Source organism: Garra rufa, chromosome 11, assembly GCF_049309525.1.
Source record: "Garra rufa chromosome 11, GarRuf1.0, whole genome shotgun sequence".
NCBI classification, from domain to species: domain Eukaryota; kingdom Metazoa; phylum Chordata; class Actinopteri; order Cypriniformes; family Cyprinidae; genus Garra; species Garra rufa.
Genome location: NC_133371.1, coordinates 7976991 through 7999896, shown reverse-complemented (window position 1 = coordinate 7999896; position 22906 = coordinate 7976991). Strand labels below are relative to the sequence as shown.

At 36.3% G+C, this 22906-nt stretch overlaps 1 protein-coding gene and 1 pseudogene across 1 annotated transcript; one reads left to right on the top strand and one right to left on the bottom strand.

The window, feature by feature from the left end:
- The first annotated feature begins 12316 nt into the window (after positions 1–12316).
- On the top strand, positions 12317–14770 carry LOC141346198 (uncharacterized; annotated as a pseudogene).
- A 470-nt stretch (positions 14771–15240) lies between these two features.
- On the bottom strand, positions 15241–18120 carry LOC141346045 (uncharacterized). The gene is made up of 2 exons (XM_073850962.1): positions 17683–18120; positions 15241–17387 (listed from the first exon to the last, which is right to left on the bottom strand). Exon 2 carries the CDS (start codon positions 16476–16478, stop codon positions 15504–15506), a length of 975 nt encoding a protein of 324 aa, XP_073707063.1. The 5' UTR covers positions 16479–17387; positions 17683–18120; the 3' UTR covers positions 15241–15503.
- Between the last annotated feature and the right edge of the window lie 4786 nt (positions 18121–22906).

The window sequence follows — 22906 nt, the reverse complement described above, 5'->3', positions numbered from 1 at the left end:
AGCAATATGAATGCTCCTGAGATAAATTTCCAGATCTTTTCAGTTTTTTATTTCTAATAAATTTGCAAAGTTGTTACAAACCTTTTTTGTGCTTTGTCATTATGGTGTATGAGATGTAGATTGATGTGAAAAAAAAAAAAAAAAAACCTAATTTAAAGCACTTTAACATAATTCTGCAACAAAACAAAATGTGAAAAAAAAAATATGAAGGGGTATGAATACTTTTGTAAGGCACTGTATGTATATGGCTTAAACACAAACACACAGGACTTGCATCACTCAGATGAATATAATACATCCATAAATGCCAGCCCTTGAGGAGCATTTGCTTGCATGAAGGTCAAGGTATAGCTTCCTCATTTCAAGACCGGCTTGGGGAGTAAATACATTTTCATAAAAGCTATATTTAAGACTAATGGCTCGATTTTACTGCAAGATCTTGAGATTCCATTTCGCTCCAGTGGAGGGAGAATGCAATGAGAACTTTAAAGAGAATGAATATGAGGCTCAAGGAGAAAGGATTGCTTGGGGGAGTTTTGTAGTGCTAATGATATGGCACCTTCATCTGCTGTGCTGACAAATTTTACTAAGTGAAACCTTGGTTAGGTAGATGCTGTTATATACGGAGCCCCTTACGTCACCTGTAGAAGAAAAAAAATTAATCCGTGGGGACGGTTTTGCAATTCGTTCCCTCAGTTTATAAACCGTACTCACGAATTCTTAAACTGTTCCCTCGGTTTAACAATTCATGCCCACGGATTAACAAACCGTGCCCACGAATTTCCAATCCGTGCGCTCAGATTTTGTAAACCGTACCCTCGGATTTTGAATCCGTACTCACAAAATCATAATCCGTGCGCACGCTTTCGCAATCCGTTCCCACAGTTTGTAAACTGCTCTCACGGATTTGTGATTATGATAAGCTTTTCACCCAGAGTTAGATGCATGCTGCACTATTAATGTTATTATTAAATAAGGCCTATTATTACATTGCATTTAGTTTGAGAGCAAAGGAATGGCAACATAACCTGTACATTATTTGTTTTGTATTGCTTTTTACCTTCTCTTCTCCAAAACTCGTTTTTTTTTTTTAATTCAGGTAATTTTATATTTTGAAAAATATTATATAAAACAAAGCCGTTTGAACAGCGCTCTTCACTTATTATTTTATTTTGGTACCATGACCGCACTTACAAAACAGGCTTCTTTTTATCGTTTATTTTACATTAATAACCAATAGTTTAAAACACATGATGTTTTGGCAGCTAATCTATTGGTGATTAATATAAAATAAAGCTAAAAACTCTGTTTTGTCAGTGTTGCATAGTCTCATAGCCTACTGAGAAATAAAGTTTAATAAATGCAAAACAATGCATCCAGCATATAAACAGGTGTCCTGGTTGAATTTGGGGGCGGGGCCACAAATCCGTGAGAGCAGTTTACAAACTGTGGGAACGGATTGCGAAAGCGTGCGCACGGATTATGAATTTGTCGGTACGGATTCAAAATCCGAGGGTACGGTTTACAAAATCTGAGCGCACGGATTGGAAATTCGTGGGCACGGTTTGTTAATCCGTGGGCACGAATTGTTAAACCGAGGGAACAGATTAAGAATTCGTGAGAACGGTTTATAAACTGAGGGAACGAATTGCAAAACCGTCCCCACGGATTAATTATTTTTCTTCTACAGGTGACGTAAGGGGCTCCGTAGTTATATACTACAAGTAGAGGAATCTGTGTGGTCCATGTCAGGTTTTAAGTACGGAGAATCCAAACACTTAATATGATTATGGCTATTGTTTCACAAACAAATCCTTGACTTCAGCTTCAGCTTGAAGCAACCCTGATTAGACACTTCAGCAACAGCAAGATATTAATTAGATTTAAAAAATACTACATTTTCAGTGCATTTCAGGGCTTAACTATATCGAAAAATCATCTTTTCAACACTTCTGAAATTATTCTTCTGTAGGTGTGATCATAAATTTGTCACGTTCAGATTTTGATGACATTGTAAACCCCGTACTTTCTCCTTCACAAGATGAAAACCACCAGGCGAACACGAGAAAAAACTGCGAAAGCAGTGAGCACGCAAATGCTCTTGCGCAATTTTATACTTTGTTATTAAATGGGCCGTAAAATTAATATGAGCCCCCAATTCATGTTATGCCCTGGGGGGTTGTCTATGGAAGTAAAATAATGCCATAAGTCTTTGATACAAAAAAGCATGTTAAATGGCACTAACTGAAAATTATGCATTGCAATAACAGTGCTTGCATTTTAATGCCTTGTATTTCCAGGGCTTGCATTTTTATTTTTAGGTCCTGAAATTTAACACCGTTGTTTATTTAAGCTGTGAATATTTCAATTAAAAATATTTCACACACATTTTCATAAGGAAAATTAAATTATTTATATTCACTTACCAGAATTCACTTCGAAAATATTCTATTTGTTTAAGGGAAGACACTGCAGGCAAAATATTTTTTTTTTTCATGCACCTGTCAAGTTTGAGATTTTGAGCTTTTTGGTTTTTCATTAAGTTTTTTTTTCAGACTAGTGGAAAGAAAACATCTAAAATACACTGTAAAGTTTTTTCTTTTATAGCACTTTATCTGTTTGGAAAGGAAAGGAAAGGAGGTGACGTGAGGCCATGTATGGTGACCCATACTATTCTGCATTCTGCATTTAACCATCCAAGTGCACACACACAAGTAAGTACGGAGAACACACACCCGGAGCAGTTGGGGGTTTGAGGGTGGAGAGAGTGCTGTACTTTCACTCCCCCCACCTACAATCCCTTCCGGACCTGAGACTCGAACCTGCAACTTTTGGGTTACAAGTCCGACTCTCTAACCATTAGGCCACGGCTGCCCCTTTGTGTCAATAGATTTAAATTACAATGCATATTTTTATAGGCGTTTTCTCAAAATGAGTTTTTTCTTCTACACTGAGCCATAAATCTCCACTTCAGCAGCACTTACACACACCACACTGAACATTTTTATTCCTGTCTATATCCTGAAGGTTTTTACAGATGGATTTGTTCATATATCATTTGCTTGAGGATATACAACATTTTATTCCCCAAAAAATAAAAACAAATATAGCATTTCCTGTCTGTTCTAGTTTTTTCTGAATTATGTCGTGACGAAATGAGACCCAAAATCCCCTCTGTAAAAACATTTGACTCTAATATGTCAAAAAAATAAACAAGAATTTTGAAACTGACTTCATCCAGTCTTTAGATTTTTGTTCTAGAAATGTATGCAAATTAGCGCGTATTTCATTAAATAATGGCTCATTTGCATATTTAAACCTAACATTTTAGAAAACTTGTCATACAAAAAAATGTTTGCAATTATCAAAGTAATCAATCAACTGAGTAAGTTTTAGTAAAAAAAAAAAAAAAAGTAAAATTTAATAATAATAATAATAAAACGTGTCTTGCTTTAAAAGTATGATGTATAATATTTGACCAGCAAGTTTCGGTCCATTTTATTTTACTTTCCAAATTCGCTTCCACAGATTCAGTGGGTAAAATTTGACAGTAAATTCTGCATTTCACATCCAGGAGCTGCACAAAAAATAGTAGAGGACAGTCTCCAGCTGCTGTCAGTCAGTGATCAGCAGGTGGTGCAGTGGCTGTTGATGAAGGCCAAAGTGACCAGTAGTAGAGCAAGTCATTCATCCACAAAAACTGATTTGCGGAAATGGAACGAGCTAAGTAGAAGTTCTAATTATCAGGATCTAGGGCTGCAACAATGAATCGATAAAATCGATAAAAATCGATTACTAAAAGCGTTGGCAACGAATTTCATAATCGATTCGTTGTGTCGCGCGACGCAGAGACATTTGGTTGTTATTATATATATTAAAAAAAAAAAATTGAGCGCAGAGCGGAGTGGACACATTCGGTCTCTCTCCCGCACTGATGCCAGCAGAGTTCGGCACCTCATAAGCTGTTTCCATCCAAAAATGCGAATTTAACTTGTGCGCAAAACTGGAACATTTGAGCATAAAGCACCGTTTCTACATTATATATATATATGCTGCCCCGATTTATATCAAACATGTTTGATATTTAAGCCTACTATGGCTAGCGTACTTTCACAGCAGCCAATGCTTGATCGCAAAACAGCTGCTGTACGGGTCGTTGGATAGTGGAGATGGAGAAAACTACTTCTATAGTTTTTGTAACACTGTCTGTCTGTATAATGTGTCGAAAACATACCACAACCGTAAGGAGAAAGAGGAGCTCTGCTGAGGTGAAATCGTCTCAGTTTTGAATAGGGCTGTGACGGTGGCACGTTGTTTTTTTATATATAGCCTACACTTCAGTCAGCTAACAAGCAGCCTAAAAACGCTAAAATAAATCAAAGAAATAATATATTTAATTAAGAAAGTAGCCTAAGAGTATTAAATAGGCTATTAAACAAACATTCCTTGTAAAAATGTCCGACAGCTCATCAATTTTTGGCCGACTGAATTTCCAGTCCGACTGTCTTTTTTTCTCTTTCTCTTCCTCATTACACAGCTGCTGATTTTAATAGCAAAGTGATTACATTTATTTTCGTTCCTTTAGTTTATAAAGTTAATTTAGAGATATATTTGGAACACTTTTTGTTTGTTAAATTCAAGTTTTTGTTTTTTAAAGTTATACCTAGCAAACAGCGGCAGACAGATCTAAAGCCTGCTTAATTCATCGCGATTTAAATTAAAATCCATTGATATAAAAAACTTAAAACATATCACGATATTAGTTTAATCATTCAATCAATATAAATCCAAAGTTTGTGCGGAGAGAAGAGCGCTTTGCAGCGCATGGAGACGCCAGTGCAATGTGGAATTTCTTTTTTGCTCATAAAGGTAAGAGTAATTTACCACCCGGGCCGGAACTGTAAAGGGTCTACCTTAGTTTGTGTGTACTAACAGTATCAACAAAATGTGCTCTTAAAGAAAACAAACAGAATACGCTTGATATCTTTGGTTTAAACAGGAGCGCTTCACAATAATTAACCGAAACCCAGGTAATTGCCTCACAAACACAATATCTATAGAAAGCTTTAAATTATTATTTTACTATAAAACGAAATAATTAAAATCGAAAACAAAACTCTTTCATTAGCTAATCCATAAAGATGCATTAGGCATTAATGAGCAGATGGCAGGATCGTCAATTTCATCTTTGCAACACTGAATCAGAAAATACTAGTTTATTAATAAGTAATTCGAATATTTTCTTAATTTTTGCCTTGACACATTCATGGTAATTACTTTTGCTGGGGCTTTGAGGCCAGTTTTGCGTGCATTTGAATGCGGAACTCTTCCAGCTGGTCGCTGCTGATGGCAGGACACTAAACACCGCCGTGGCAGAATGAATGTAGCAGAAAGTTAGTCAAGTTATCCCGTTCCAGCGTGCAAAGTCACATGACTTTTTTAATGCGCACTGAGGAATTTAATTTGAGAGGCTTCTTGATGGGAAATGCAGCATGTACACCACAGCAAGCCGCTGTCTTGACGGATAGTAATTTTAGTTTATTTAGTCTATATATTTGGCAGATGTAAAGCATACATGTGTATGTTTTTTGTTAGTCCATTTTTATTTTATTATTATTATTATTATAACAGTTCAAGGAGCAACATGTTCGTGCACTTTCTAAAGATTTTAGTTCTGTTTTTGAATAAAGGGTTGTAAATCCCTTGTTTTTTTTATCCGATTCATCGATTAATCGAAAAAATAATCGACAGATTAATCGATTATTAAAATAATCGTTAGTTGCAGCCCTATCAGGATCATCATCACTGTTTCCCTGTGTAGCCTACATGTAAGCAGCTTTCTGTACCACAAAGGAGATTCGCTGAAGTGCAGAACTAATGATGTGAGGAAGACATATTCAGTGTTTCCTTAAAATGTCTTAAAGTCTTAATTGTTAAGGCCATAAGTCTTAAATGGTACAAGAAAGTCTTAATTATGATTTCAAGAGGTCTTACATTTGCAGTTACCGGGAAAACTGCAATATTTCTGCTGGTCTGAAAGCGCCACCTGCTGGAAGAGAATGAATTTGCATTTACAATAAGGCCGTCTGCTGTTTTTGTTCTGACCAAAGTGAAAATCAATCAAAGATTTTACACTGCAAACATGCAGAGTTGTAATTGGAAACTGGTGGATTGACAAGAAGATAATGCATGATAGAAATCAAAACAAATAAGACAAAATATATTTATTTCATTAATATAATAATTGATTGTTTTTTTTATTAATATAATTAATACTTCCAACATAATTTTATAAAACTTTAAATTTTTGTAAAAACCTGTATCTGAACTGATGCAAACTATATTAACAGTTAAGCAGATGTAGAATATGAACAAACGCACAAGGTTTTACTCGGTTACCCTCAGAAATCTGTTCATAGTTGTCTGGGATAAGATCTTATCAAATGGTCTCCTTGACTGAAATAACAATTCAATAACATAAGCAGTGGTAAACTGGACTTTTTTACCCTTTGAAGTATGACAAGATTTGATTTATTCATCTGCTCAGACGTGTGTTCTTCAGAAGTGCCATTAAAACACAACACACTTTAGTGACAAAAGCAGCTCACAGAGCGAATCCAACCTCTCACGCTGATTAATGAGAAGCAAAGACGAATGAATAATCACTTACTTTGCACACTTAATCATAATAAATCTAGTTATCCAGAATGACAAAACTCATATTTAACAAGAAAAACAGAATTAAAAAAAATGTACAGTACAATGAAGTTCACATGCTTGGGTTTGGTCAAATATTTTTAGTTTATCCTGTTTCTGCTGTTGGTTTTGTTGTCATTTTTACTCATTTGTAATTCAATGTTTATTATTTTATCCCAAATGTATTTGTATGTTGATTGTCATGTTGTTTTTCTTAGATTGTCATGCAGCTTTGTTTGTGAATAGTCAAGAACTGAGATTTTTTTTTCTTTATAGCTATGAATAATACAGCCCTCCTGGCAATAGAAAACTAATAAAAACTAAATATTGTCTAAGTGCAACAAAATGTAATGTTAACCACAATGGTGAATAAATATAACAACCTTAACTAAACAGATATGATCAAAATAGCTGAATATTTATAATAATTAATTAAAAAGTCAAGTACCAACTTTTTTTGCCCAAAACGTACAATTTGTATCGATTTCCAATGTATGAAATTGAATTTGTATCTGTAAATTAAAAATGTCACCATGAACATCTTAAACCCAATCCTCAAGTTGACATGAGCAGATCTAAAAAAAAAAATACAATTTCCTCAAATACTTCAAAACTGTCATTAGAGTCTTTTTAAGAAAGGCCCTGGGTTTTTACCTAAAAAACAAACAAACATGAGAAGAGTGCCACTGCTCAATAGAGTATTCTCATCTCTGCACTATTAGGACCCATGCTGTTATGAAAGCAGTTAGAGTTTGATAACACTGAAAACATTATTGAATTGTGAGAGATGTGCTGAATGTCATCAGATGCCTACAGAAGTTCTCAAATATTTTGAACAAACAAATAATTCGTTTTTAACTGTTTTTTAATGAGTATTTTAAAGATGCTTTGGTTTTCATTATGAAACATTAGTTGGTTCTGAAGGCATAGTGGAGGCGTACGTTCAGTAAATGTGTTCTTTGCAGCAGACCTGATTGAAGCCCACATTCTGTAATCCTCTGAAACACAACAAGAGTTTTCTGTTCTAACATCTTCTGTTCAGCTAATGCTCATCAAAGTCACATTTGGGTGATGGAGACAATGATGTCAGTAACAGGAAGATATACATTATATTAAACTGGACTGAGAAAGTCAACTTACTGATCTGCTTTTAAACTTATTCTCATCTGTCTGTCTGTCTGCTAATCATGCTAGAAACATGCTAATAACTCGCTAGTCACGTTAATCTTATGGACAACATGCTAGCAACATGCTAATAACTCGCTAATCATGTTGGCCAAATGCCAGTAACTTGCAAATCATACTAGCAACATGCTAGAAACATGCTAATAACTTGTTAGTGACATGCTAGTCAGGTTGGAAGCATGTTAATAACTCGATAATCATGCTAGCAACATGCTAGTCATGCTTGCAACATGCTAGTCATGTTAGAAACATGCTAATAACTCAATCATGCTAGCAACATGCTAGTCATGCTTGCAACATGCTAGTCATGTTAGAAACATGCTAATAACTCAATCATGTTAGCAACATGCTAGTGACATGCTAGTCAGACTAGAAGCATGTTAATAACTCGATAATCATGTTAGCAAAATGCTAGTGACTTGCTAATCATGCTAGCAACATGCTAGTGACTTGCTAGTCAGGCTAGAAGCATCTTAACTCGTTAATCATGTTAGCAACATGCTAGTGACTTGCATCATGACTTGTTAGTGACTTGCTTATCATGCTAGCAACATGTTAGAAACATACTAGTAACTAGCTAATCATGTTAAAACAACTAAAAACATACTAGCAACTTGTTTTTAAACTTTTAAAACTATTTATACTTTTAAACTTCCTAAACTTTTTTGCGTGCTTTTTTTTTTTTTTTTTTTTTTTTTTTTTACTTTTTAAGCTTCTTTAAACTTTTCAAAGTTTCTGGTCCGGCTTTCTCAGGCCAACTTAAAGTTTGTCTAGACAAACTTATTTATCAAGTTACATTTATTACCTCTGAGTGATGGTCAGAACGGTTAATTACTGGTTAACTATAAACCTGTCAGAATCATGTCTGTGTATTGTCCTGTTCTGTCATGTTTTCCTAGTGTTTTTTCCCCTATGTTTCTAGTTCAATTGGTTTAGTCTGTTCTCCCCCTTTTGGTTTAGTCCTTTTGGTTTAGTCTATGCCCATATTTGTAGTTCCCCCTCGTCATCCTATTATCTCGTTTGTGACCACGCCTTGTCTTTTGTGTATTTAAGAGTCTGTGTGTGCACTCCCCATTTGTCCGTCAATGATTCTGTTACCTCTGTTTGCTTGTGTTCATGTGCTCATCTTTTACTCCCGGTTTTTGTTTGTTTGTATTAGTTACAGTGTTTTAATAAATTAGTGTTTTCATTTTACTCCGGTTCTCCTCTCCATTTCTCCACTCCTCAACCCTGCCTGGATCGTGACAAAACCAAATATTTAATTGTGTTAAATGTTTTTTTTTTTTTTTTTTTTTTTTTTTTAGCCCTCATGTTGTCAAACCTGTAATATTTCTTCTGTGGAACATAAAATAAACCATTTTGAAGAACGTTCCACTGGACCCCACTGACTTTCAATGATGGATAGATGGATGGATTTTTTCTTAAGACAGACTAGCAAATTAATTCTTTAAACAACTATTTTCAATGATATTTGGCTTAGCAGTAGCATGATGCAGTGACACAGATTAATAAAGGACATTAATAAAGGATCTTAGTCTAAAGAGCATCACTGTAGTCTTTAACCTACTCTTGCAACTTTCTGAATGCCTGGCTAAGCAGGACATGACATTTTGTGAAATGCCACATCCTGTAACCCCCAAGCAAATACGTACTATACTCTTGGAGTGCTGAGCTGCACTGAAATGCAATGAAAAGCAGCTCTTTAACCTCTTGGTGTAAAAAAAAAAAAAAGTGCAGAGTCTTGCACTTCTAACATTACAACTACTTTCAGAGTCTGGTTTCAGCTGAACCGCCAGCTTTTTATTAGTTTCCAGGGTGACACGGGCTCATTGTGTGTGTTGTACTTCTGTGTCTTTATGGCGCTCATCAATTGTGGAGCAGTTCATAATTAGAGCTTGACTAAGATTTAGAGGACACAGGTGTGCTGTTCAACTAAGAGACAACAGATTAAACTAATAAATATGTAACAGTGTTGACAAGGTTAGAGAACAATCGTTCTCTTTCATGAAACCGACTTGAAGGAAAAATGATTTGTTATTCGGAATGAGCAAAATTTAGCATCAAGGCAAGTCAAGAGACAGTCAATAAGCACCTAGACCACACCGGCATCAGTAGTTAGTAGAATAATTCAAAAATGTGTTTAAAGGGGTCCTATTATGCTTTTCCACCTTTTTCAAATCTCAAAGTCCTCTCCAAGGGGAGATATTTAGTTTTTAAAAAATCCCTTTTCAAGAACTACAACAAACGGCTCCTTTGGACTACAGCGTTTGTTTTCCGGATGCTATGACGATGGCACAACCCCTGGCTCCAGAGGGGTCAGTAAAAGCCTCCTTTAGCGATCCGATGTGTTTTTGTAAGAAAATATCCATATTTAAAACGTAAGAATCACTTTAATCTAGCTTGTGCAAACAGTTGTACACACAACTAGCTGCTTTGTGAAGGGCGTGGCAGGACTGAAGCGCCGTCTGAGCTGTTGGCCAATCCCAGCGCAGTGAGGCTGCTAACCAATCACAACACATTTCATTTTTCGGAAGCCAGACCTTCATCAAACCCAGAACTAATCGAGCTATTTGTGCCAGCCTGGGGACAAAACTATTGTAAAAATGTCAATTATGTGAAAAATAATGCGTGTTTTGAACCACCAGGCATGAGAGCATGTTCTAGTAAAAGAGCATAATAGGACTCCTTCAAGTTATTCCAAACCTGTTGTTTATAAATATTCCCTGATAACATGAGATAATCGGACTGAAATTAGACTTGACATTAGCATATCTTGTGGGTTTAGTGCTGAATTAGGGGATGTTCTCACTAGCGATGGGAAGATCATTTTACTTACTCTTTCATTTAATCTCGTTCATCCAAATGAACTAATCTTTATTCAGGTCCTTTCGTTGATTTAAGTAGCATTCATATTTATTTTTAATGGGCAAATTCCTTTGAAATTTCCTGAACTTGATAACGTACTACTATGTGAATTCATGGTGTGCGACACTGAAACATGACGGTACAATAGGCACATCTGTACTAATAAATGAAAGCATAGCACACATCCATACTTTAGACACCTCCAGACAGAGTACAGGTTTGATTCTGAGCCCTAAAAGGAACAGAATATGAAAATATTTTTGCAAGAAAGCATTTGCCAAATTCATTAATGCAGATTTGTAACTAGTATTTAAAAAAATGTAAGGAAAATGTTGAGTTATATAAGAAAACTCTGCATATTTGTTAAACTCTGTCAAGAGCCAAATGTTAGTTATACGTATTTGTGGTTTAATTATAGCACATGGTAATAACGCAGCCCTTTAGCAAAGCTAAACATCATTCAAACACCACCATGTACTGACTCCATGGGTGGGAAGCAACTTAATCGATTAGATGGGGGAAAAAAGTGAGAGATCCTGGAAGACAGCATCACTCAGGATCCCTCAACAAAAAGTTAAAAGGATTTCTTCATTTTTGTTATCGCAGAAAATATTCTCTGCGATCAACAAAAGATTATGATTCCTACATGTTTTGTTCATCATAAAAATCTTTACAAATGAACGCAAAGCCTAAATTTAATTATCAGAAATAATTTGCTAACAACTTTTTAGTCTTAATTCCAAAACATGTTGCCTGAAGGTCTGAGTTAGAATAGTTTGCAAGAGTGTGATTATTGTAAACATGATGAAGCTGTGAAATGACTAATAGTTATTAATGCTAAACTTGATGCAAGTGTTTATGCACCATATTTAAATGGTTTATTTTCTTTCTAGGTTCATATTCCAGAATTTTAATTTGCTCTCACTTCATGTATCTGCCTGAATACATGGTCATACAACAAACCAAAGAAGCAAAATAGACACACATATGTACCTGAACAGATCTCAAACCAAATGAGATTTAGGTCCTAGGCCATTGAGTGATTTATAAACGAGTAAAGTAGTTTAACATCGATCCTAAATATAATTTATGATATGCTCAGATTTTCTGGTTCTAGTCAGAATCCTGGCAGCAGCGTTCTGTATGAGCTGCAGCTGTCTAATGGTCTTCTTGGGAAGGAGTGAGGAGACCATTACAATAGTCCACCCTGCTGCTGATAAAGGCATGAACAAGTTTCTCCAAGTCTTGACAGGAAACAAAACATCTCATTCTTGCATTGTTTTTGAGATGATAGTATGCTGATTTACAGTGCCTTGCAGAATTATTCATACCCCTTCATTTTTTTCAAATTTTGTTGTTGCTGCTTTGTTAAACTACTTTAAATTACTTTTCCCCACATCAATCTATCCACCTTATTTTTCACGTAAGCGAGGGCGCCGCCATTTTCGAACTATAATGTGTAAGATTTCCGGTAAAGCACTTCCGCTAATAGTACGCTAACGTTAGATGTATTGTGGTTCTGTAGTTTTGCGTCGACTGTGTATATTTTACTGGCTAGTTAACTTTTAATATGGATTACAGAAAGACTGGCGTACTTTGCGCAGTTAGGGGGTGTCATAACAGTTGGTTCAAGCGTAAAAAATATCTGCAAGACATTTGTTTTGACCATAATCCACGCACCAGAGCTGAATGTGGATGTGGAGCACCCTATGATATGCACGCCCCCCCGAAGTGCGAAGAAGCTCGTCGGCTTTGGTTAAAAGCCTTAAACTTAAAGAAACCACCGAAATTGCCATACGTTTGTTCTTTCCACTTCGTTGACGGCAGACCCACGGAAGACCATCCATTCCCCGAGAAATGGTTGGGCTACGATGCTCCAGTGAAGACTCCGAGGCGACGGCTCGTCAGGATATATCCACAATCAGGTACAGCTTTTTGTTAAGTTACGTGCTCTAACAGAAGACATTGTTTAAACGATTTCTTTTTTGATTACACTCATATTGGGCATAAATAATATTTAGTGTTAAGCTGAAGTTGTTGGTAATAGTGGAAAATTCTTATAAAAGCACTTAAAGGGGTAACGTTAGCTAAAGTTAAAATTCTGTCATTTACTCACTGTCCAATTGTTCCAAACCTGTATAAATTTCTTCAGAGAATGAATAAAGAACGTTTGTAAACGAGATTACATTGGTTTCCATTCACTTGCATAGTAAGAAGAAATAATAACATTACTGTGGAAGTGAAGGGGATCAAAAGTCATTTTGTACTGTACATTAACATTATTCCAAATGTCATTCTTTGTGTTTAGTAGAAAAAAAATCATACAAGTTTGGAACAACTCAAGGGTGAGTTAATGATGCAAATGCTGTCACTGTCTTGCCTGGGGGATGCCTTCACTATATTACATTTAAATCTAATCATGACAAACTATATATAGTTGGAAAGGTGTAAGACTCCTAAATAGATTTTGCCACTGTTTTTTTTGTTTTTTTGTTACAAAGATGTAGGAACAGTAATACATTAATTTACGTCAAGAGTTGAAATGTAAAAATCTACCACATAACAAGGGGCTTTAATTTTATAGCAGTTTTGGATTAAAACTATTTTGTAAAATATTTTATATAAAAATTGTACAGTACATTTTACAGTAAATAAAACTTCTATTAATTTTTTAATGATTTTGCGTAATAATCTTCTGATTATCTTTAGAAAAAAAAGAGACCAACTTTAGGTCTGTATTTAAAAGTATTCTTGAATTATAACAATTTAAGTTTGGATAGAGCACTTTCACATCAATGTTTAAAAACTGAGCGTGCCAGTTAAGGGGTTAAAGGTACCGTCATTGTTTTGAATGAAAATGCCACTGTACTGCAACACCACAGTGCCATGTACAAAATACTTTTGATACTGTTTGTAGTACTTTTTGTACATGGGGGTGGAGAATTTATCAGTTTCTACTGAGCATCTGACTGACTTTAGTGTTGTGTTTTGCAGATGATGAGCATGAGACTGCACAAATGGAGCCATTGCAGTTGCCTCTTCAATACAGTGATGCCTGCACTCAGTGGGAGGTCCAGGCATTGACAGACCACACTTATGCCTCAGGGGATAAAATAATGTTGCACAAGGCAACACAGTTCCACAGCGAAGATCCCTTAGCCCTTTCCATTCTCAAGAATGATACTAGCTCTGTATTGTACACTGGCTTCACCCTTAGTGTCTTTAAAGAACATGTTAAATATCTCCAGCAGTTCTACACTTCCAAGTTTAAGATGCACGTAATGGATCAAATTCTGATGACCATGATGAAGTTGAAGTTGAATTTACTTCAGGGAGATCTTGCTGAACGCTTTGATGTATCCCAGAGTGCAGTAAGCCGAATTATTTCCTACTGGATTGATGCAATGGAGGAGCACATGAGAGTCTACATTCCATGGTTACCACGGGAAACAGTCCGCAGCACAATGCCTCCATGCTTTATGAAAACTTCCCAAACACCACCTGCATTATTGACTGCTCTGAGACAATTCTGCAAAAAGCACACAATCTTGACTCCAGAGGGGAGTCATACAGTCATTATTATTCAAACAATACTTTGAAATATTTAGTTGCCATTGCCCCCTGTGGACTCATCATGTTCATCTCCCCTGCTTATGGGGGAAGATGCAGTGACAAGTTCATTACCCAAGAATCTGGCTTCCTGGACTATCTCCAGCCGGGTGACGAAGTGATGGCTGACAGAGGCTTCACCATTCGTGATTTGCTGTTTGAGAGAGAGGTAAACCTTATCATGCCAGCATTTACTCAAAAAGGTGGTCAGTTGTCTGACGAGGATGTTACAGCCACAAGGAGGATCGCAAATGTTCGCATACATGTGGAAAGAGTGATCAGACGGCTCAAGGTGTTCAAAATTGTTTCTCAGACTGTCCCTATTAACATGGCACACAAAATGGACAAAATCCTCAGAGTGTGTGCAGCACTTGTGAACATGCAAGGTGACATCATCCATGAGAACACAGAATAAAAATTGCTACATTGTTCACCATCTGCCCTGTTTGTTAAACTTATGTATATTTTGTAAATAATTTACACTTTTAGTTGTTGAACTCCACTGATTTGACAGTGGTTCAAGAAATAATTAGTTGTACATTATTAAAGTATTGTGTATATAAAATCACAAACTCACTACTAATAATTTAGATAAACCAATAAAGTGTGGTGTAGTAATTTTGGATACATTGTGTAGTTGTTTGGAATTATTTAGTGTGGCTTCATCAATGCACAGACCATTAAATATACTGCTTTTTGCATAAATATTTTCAAGATCTTATATTACATTCTCCCTATATATGCACAAACACAATCAAAATGTCAAGATGCAATTTATTTTGATTTCTTTCCCAAGTGAAAATGATACAGTTTAGCAGTGCTCTGTAAATATGCAATTTTGTCACTTTTTTTTTTTTTGTAAACTCATGAAGCAAAAAGACAACATTCTGAATTGGGGTGTCAAATGATTTATTATATCCACAATAAAAGTTTGTGCACACATATATATAAATGAGTTGGCATTTATTATGAATTTGTAGGATTAACTTGTTTTGACATTTTAACTACTGTAAGAACCAAAAAACTTTATTACTAAAATTACTACTTTAAAACTATTAACAAGTGCTTTCACAGATAAAAATTAATTTTTTCAGTTTCATTTACTAGTTACCTAAAGCCTCAATGCAATCACATTAGGTTAACAGTACTTACTTGCACAAATCAGTATACTTAAGGCAAAGCTTAAGTCTTCCACAGTCAAATTCATCTACAATTCTTGGAAGCATATGGGTAAAATAGAAAGATTTCAGTTTAGAGATAACTTCAGTACAATACTGAAAATCAAATGGCACATCAATAACAAGTTGCTCATTTGGAGCCCAAACAAGCAACTTGCATTTCTCTAAGCCAGTGCAAAACATACCTAGTTGCACTTGTTGGTAGTACCCACGGGATCCTTTGGGTTGTAGCTGAGGAATGCCATCCACCATCTTCAAATCGCTGATCTTGCTAGAGTACAGTTCTGCAAGATGTGTGGAGTTTTTGCTCAAAAAAGGACACTTGACTTCCAGCAGCTCTGAGGAATTTAATATTCCATCTGGGCTTGCAGAAAGCCATGGCTCCTTACAGCTTACCACCATTCCTCTTTTCTCAACAGCATACCCAGTGCTCTCTATCCATGCACGAGCCAACTCCTCATTCTCCTGACCATACCTAGTAGCTGAATTGCCATGGAACCTAGGGAAAAGGTGTTCTCGAAGAAAATTATCTGGTTTGGTAGACACACGGAAAGGCACTTTTTTTGCAGAGCTAGCCGTTATTCGCAATTTTCGTGCATCATGCCATACATGAGATGCACTTTGTGTTTTGGTCGCATTTTCCAAGCTGTTCAATTTACCCTCATCAAGTTCTACATACGTGTAGTAAAATGACATGCATTTATGACACTGCAAATCAGGGCCATGTTGATCATGAGGCTGCATCTGTGTGGTACCTGCTGGTAGATTTACTGGTTCAGCTGTCATGCATTTGTGCAGAAGGCTACCTACAGGTATATGAACCTCTGATAAGGTTTTCTTCAGCTCACTGTGAGAAATGAATAAAGGAGTTGGTGGCAATGATTGAGAAACAGCAGCTGAAGTCTCAGGCAAGTCATCTGTAAATCTGTGATGCTTAAAACTCATCTCTGCCAGCCTCTTTGGTGCCAAATTCCGGTGTGTCGCTGAGTTCCAGTGGCGCTGCTCGTCTGTGCATGATATCCCAGTCAGTCCCTTTGACACTGCATTCTGAACCTATACAAAGTGTAAATGAAACAGTTATGCATGTAACAATTTTAATGTATTTTACTTGATGTTACTTAATACATTAACTTAAAAGGCTTCATTTTCTATTAATGAATATTATGTAGAACTCTACGGTGGCCGAGAGAGCTAAACGCGCTGCAACTTAAGAAAACACATGCAAACTGAAAAAAAGACAACAAATTAAGAAAATATCTTCATCAGTTTGACAACACAGGAACTGCAAATCCTCGCAACGCAACCAAACTCGGAAACGTGTTTTTTTTTCTGTTTGCATGTGTTTTCTTAAGCTGCAGCGCGTTGAGCTCTTTCGGCCACCGTAGAACTCACCTTAATGCTTCACTCACCTTGATACAGCATCACATCATTTGAAATTTTACTGATTTACTTATATTACTTAGTACACAGCCATCAGTCAGCTGAACAAACAAAATTTTAATGGATCACATTTATAAAGAACAGTTTCTCTCAAGTATATTGGTCACTCACCTTCACAAAAAATGAGGCAGAATATTAACCTCATCACTCTTCACTTTCATTGCATAGTTTGTCCATGCTATAAAAATGACTGCTTAATGTGTTACTTACATATCTATGTGAATAAAGTCTTTCACATAGGAATGGAAAAACATGCAGGTGAGTGGTAATGACAGAATTTTTCAAATAGCATGCCAGATGCAACTAGATACACATTAAGGGACATGTATTATAGCTTACTCTTACCTTTGTCCAAGATGCCTTGTAACACGTGATTAAACGTTGTACTTACCTGGACTGGATAGAATTACCATTCTGATTATTAAAGAAAAACAAAACAAAAGGTTAATCCTAGAAATTCATGTAAAAAAAAAAAAGCCAAATCGTTTGGAAAATACAACTACTTGAGTTAAATAACTAAACATACAAAAACGCACCCATTTATGGAGCAGTTAAATTGAAGACAATCTAATATAATTAAAATATTAGTACACATAACTATATATATATATATATATATATATAAATATATATAATACCATCAGTAATGAAATATTACCTATGAACATATTTCCTGTGTGAGTTTAGTATATACTAAGTGTGTACTCACCTTCCAGAGGATCGCAGCTGCGTGGCTACAGGATTTGCCCTGTCCGGCAATACAAGAGCAACCAGTCGTCTCAATTGTCCCGTTAGCTGTAGTAAGGACCCAAGCTGAATGAACATTTGCACGACTTTGACTGGGATTCACGTCGGCTTTTAAAAACACGAATTCGCTGTCTGCTTCATGTACCAGCACTCGGCCGACTTTCCCGCTGTGCAGGTACTGATATGCCTCAGTGCTTTTATAGTTCCGCATCGAAGACCCGTCTACTCCGAGCGATAAAACGAAGTAGTTGAAAATGTCCTCATATGTTATGCCAGGCCACTTCTTCATTTCATCCTCCCACTGTGTTATACACCGCGGGTGTGGTAAATATTTACCATCACGGTGTTTGATATTGTTCTGTGCGTGCTCCGACCACATCGCTGCTTACGCTCCTTACCTACCGGCTAGAAAAACGGAACTCTAACACATTATAAGGAAGTACGTCATCGTATTTACTTCCGCGTTGCAAAATAAGGTGAATATTCCCTACTCCATAATGGCAAAGCAAAAAATAGGTTTTTAACATTTGTGCAAATTTATTAAAAATAAAAAGCTGAAAAGATCCTGTTGCATAAGTATTTATACCCTTCTCTGGGACACACAAATGTATCTCAGGAGCATTCATATTGCTTCTAGATGTTCCTACACTTGGAGTGGAGTTAAACTGTGGCAAATTCATTTGAATGAGGCACACACCTCTCAGAAAAGTATGTTGGCCGAGAAGTGCAAAACGCAACAATAAATTGCAATACAAAAAACAAATCTGAAAACCAAATAACAAATCCAGAATCAAAATTACAAATTAGAAGATGCAATATCAAATCCGTCCAATCAGCAGCGACTACGCTGGTCACACAAAATACCTACCTTTTCCGGTTTGACTGACTTGTGGTTGTGTTTTCTTGTTTGTCCTTGTGGTTTCCGGCTTGCTATTTTGTTTCCGGAGTTGTTATTGTGTTTTATGGTTTGCCGTTTTGTTTTTAGATTTTATATTGCGTTTTCTAATTTGTAATTTTGATTCTGGATTTGTTATTTGGATTTCAGATTTGTTTTTTTTGTGTTGCGATTTATTGTTGTGTTTTGCACTTCTCCGCCACCGTAGAAAAGGTCTAACAGCTGAAAATGCAGATCAGAGCAAAAACCAAGATAACTGCCTGTAGAGCTCAGTGACAGACTTGCGTTAAGGCGATGATCTAGAGAAGAGTTCAGAAACAAATCTGCTGCATTGAAGGTTGACAGAAGCATTCTCCATAATGGAAGACGATTGGAACAACTAGGACTCTAGAAAATGTCCAAGCTGACAGAGATGGAGAGGTGAAAAGGTGAGGCAAAGAATGGCAGATAATTGCCAAATGCAGATGTGCAAAGATGGTCACATCAGACCCAAAAACACTTGAGGCTGTAAAGCTGCTTCAACTATGGACTGAGTTAAGGGGATGAATACTTATGCAATCTACTTATTTCAGTGTTTGATTTTTAATACATTTGTCAAATGTGCAAATCTGGTTTGTGCTTTGTCATTATTATGGTGTATGGAGTGTAAACTGATGTGGGGAAAAACTCATTTAAAGCAGTTTAACATAATGCTGCAACAAAACTAAATGTGACAAAAATGAAGGGGTATGAATACTTTTGCAAGGCGCTGTAGTTCTTGCTATGACATGGCTACTGAATAAGGTCTGACTCCAGAATCAGAAGATTCTTGACCTGATGTTTAGTTGTTTAACCCCTAGAGTCCAGGTACATATTCACCTTTTTTCACCGGATTAGGTTGTTATCTTTAAAACGTGAGGTTGTACGCTACATGGCACTGCAATATATTACAGATGGAACAATTAATGTGTGCGATGGAGTTGAATGGTGCGGTTTCTACTAGTTATGCCTTAACACGTTTTTATTGATGAGCGATTGTCATCACGTAATATATCATATATCTGGAAAGCTATTCAGATTTGTCCAAAGAGACATCTATCAAACTCCTAAACCAATCCGTTGTGTCTTTATGCCTTTCCAAATGTGGAAGGAGCGCTCTGTCAACTCAATGCCCACAGCCCCCCTAGCGTACTAGTGGCCAGCTCAATGCAGAGTTGGAAAACTATGGATTGTAAACAAATACAAAAAAATGTATGCATTATTCCACCCATGTGTTCAAAATTAAGGTGTTTTGTGTAAAATGAGACCATTTTTAGCCATTTAGCCCAATGTATGTGGGAATGGGACACTTTTGAATTCAGGTATACCTTAAAATGCAAAATGGAGACCCCTAGAGGACATATTGCCTCTATTGAAATAAATCTCAATAACTTAAAAAAAAGTTACTTTTTTATTATTTTATTTTATTTAAAAAGAATTCCCCCATTTACTGGCACCTAGTGAAATAGTCAAAATAAACTTTCTGCAGGATGATGGGCCAAACAGATTTTGGGTATTTTTATCAAGTGACTCAAATGTTAAACCGTGCCCTACTCGCATACATTGAAGTATTCCCAAAAATCCAAAATATGCCAAAGCGCTTAAGAAATCCAGCATGCTGTAAGTCCCAATGTGAATGTCCCAGAAGTGTCCACCGCTGTATATACAAAACTAAGATGACAAGAAAACCTATTAAAACTCAAATATAGATAAAATCATGATAATATGTCTCTCGGGTGTGAATTGCTAAATATTCATGGGTCATTGGCACTCCTACGAATATTCCCTTTCGATCACAAAACCTGTTTTAGAACATTTATATCAACATATTGTTTCCTCTGAACGAGTGAACGAGATGATTTTCACATCATTTGGTTGAACAAATTCCAGCCTACCACATCCAGTTCTCAAAAGTCTTGTGAACAAATGTTCTGTATGTGTTTCATAGCCTTATTTCAGTGACTTTTCACTAACCACGCATAAACATTGTTTTCTCAAAAGCACAAACATGAGCATTCATGTTGCTTACATATTATTGTAGCCCAGTTTGTGCCATTAACATGTTTTTAAGAGACTGAAAAAAGCACAAATGTCAGGGCATGTCAAAACTTCTTCAGGGCCCCTCAGACTCCAGAGGGTTAAACAGGTTAAAACGTGTGCTGTGTGACAGTGTCACAGAGTTTTGGCCCATCCAACTGTTAATTTAATCAGTGCATTGGCAGAGGGATTGAGTGAGGATGTATTCACTTGGCGATAAGGTTGGGTAAATCTGGGTATCACCTGCATAGCTGTGATTTGGTTCATAGGCACACAGTTCTCTTCTGTTTGCTGCTGTGTGGATTCTGACATTCACCTTTTCATAAGACATTCATGCTACATCACCTCTTCACTTCTGGAGGTGGGGGTGTTGTCAGGCCCTATTGCTGATTTTATTCACTTTACTCCTCGACAACAATGGAGAGAAAGGCAAAATGCTTACACGTTTCCTTTTTACGGTCTGGTGTGCGTCCCGGATATACTGTCAGGATCTGTGATGGAGCAATGTAGTTGCTGTCAGTAGGATGAGAGATACGGGCCATATGCACACGAAAACACAAACACCATATGCTGCTCAGGATGAGCGTGAATAAAAGATGTAATGAAGGAAAACCAAATGTACAAATACATTTGAATGACGGCTAGACTGTTCAGTGATGTAAAATAGACAGGGACTGGAGAACACACAGCTTGCCCTCTCAAATTATTAGGATCATTTAAGACATCTCAACAAATAAGATCATATCAAGTGTTGTTTGCCAAACTTCAGAAAACTCATTGTATATCCATCGTCTTCTGTCGAACTCATTCATCTCCTCTTTTTCCATCACATATTAGATCGGAAAGATGTTTAGGGAGGCCTTTACTGTACCAATAGAAAATGTAGTAATTTTACGAAATATAAAAATGTGCTATTAAAATGCTAAAATGGTACAAAAATGCTGCTAATTTACATAATGTAAATAAAATCTATCGCTAATTTTGCACATAGTGTAAATGGCATATCACGAATAAAATACTGCTATTTTCAGTTAACGCAAAAACTTGTATTTTCACTTGTAAATAGCCACTGCCGTATTAAATTATTTAAATAACTGGTATTACACTGAAACTAAATCCGCCAGCAGGTGGCAGCAAGTCTCTGTCTTTGTCATTGAATCATTCATTTAATCAATTTCAGCTGATTCATTCAGGAAGGAAGCAAGGGACTCTGTATTTATGAATGGGTCATTGAATCATTGACTCACTAGAATAGTTCAAAAACATTCATTCATTAACAAAACACTGCTGTGTTTGCTTGGAGATGCGCAGCGGCTCAGCTGTGACTTTATTTGAAACTATTTTCGCTGGCCTAGAAGAATAGAGTAAAATCAGACAACAGTGTTCTCAATGTCAATTCAAATGTTTGTAAACAAGCATTAAAAGTATAAATAAATAGGATTTGTATTACTTTCCTATCCCAGCTTGAAGCTAGGCATTTTCTGCACTACTAGTGTCATCTAGAAGAACCACAGAAATGAACCAACCTTTACAAACACCCCTTTCACGCGTCATGCCTCCCTCGACTCAATCATCACAAACACAACTCCTACATACTGTATATATGAGAAAGAGAAACTTTCTGTCAACCAGTATGTTTCAGGAAGTGCATACCCTCACTGTAATATCCAACACAAAATAATAATTTTTTTCTTTACAAAAATTCATAACGATTTTGGGAAGGTAAAGGGACAGCATTTTACTTTACACCACTCTGAGTCAGGCATATAGGCGTATTTATTTTCCCTGACTTGCAGGTGAATAAAGTAGTAAATTTGCATGAAAGCTGCACTGATTTCTCCAGATCTGAACCTCACCCGATGGGAAGCAGCTGTAATGTATTGCTTGTTTGTGCTCTTGTTTTGTCAACTTTTAATTGGTAGTTTTGTCTTGTTCCTTTCCCTGTTTCCCTTCATCATTTCCTGACTGTCTTGTTAGTCACTTGCCCTATATGCACATAAGCCCTTGTGTAGCCAGGGTTCATTGTCAGATCTAGTTCTTATGTGATATTATTTTAGTTGAGCTCAATTTTGTTTCTGAGTTTCTTGTACTTTTGTTATTGTACTGCTTAAGTTAAAGCATTTGGATCCTGCTCTCCTCAGATAGGAGTCTAATAAAACATGTTTTTAATACACAAATACAAACAAATATCAAGGAAGTCATTTTATTTCATTATATTTATTTCATTTAGTGTATC

Excerpts from the sequence above, each read along its gene's own strand:
- LOC141346045 (XM_073850962.1), bottom strand. The coding sequence starts at position 16,478 with ATGAGTTTTAAGCATCACAGATTTACAGATGACTTGCCTGAGACTTCA.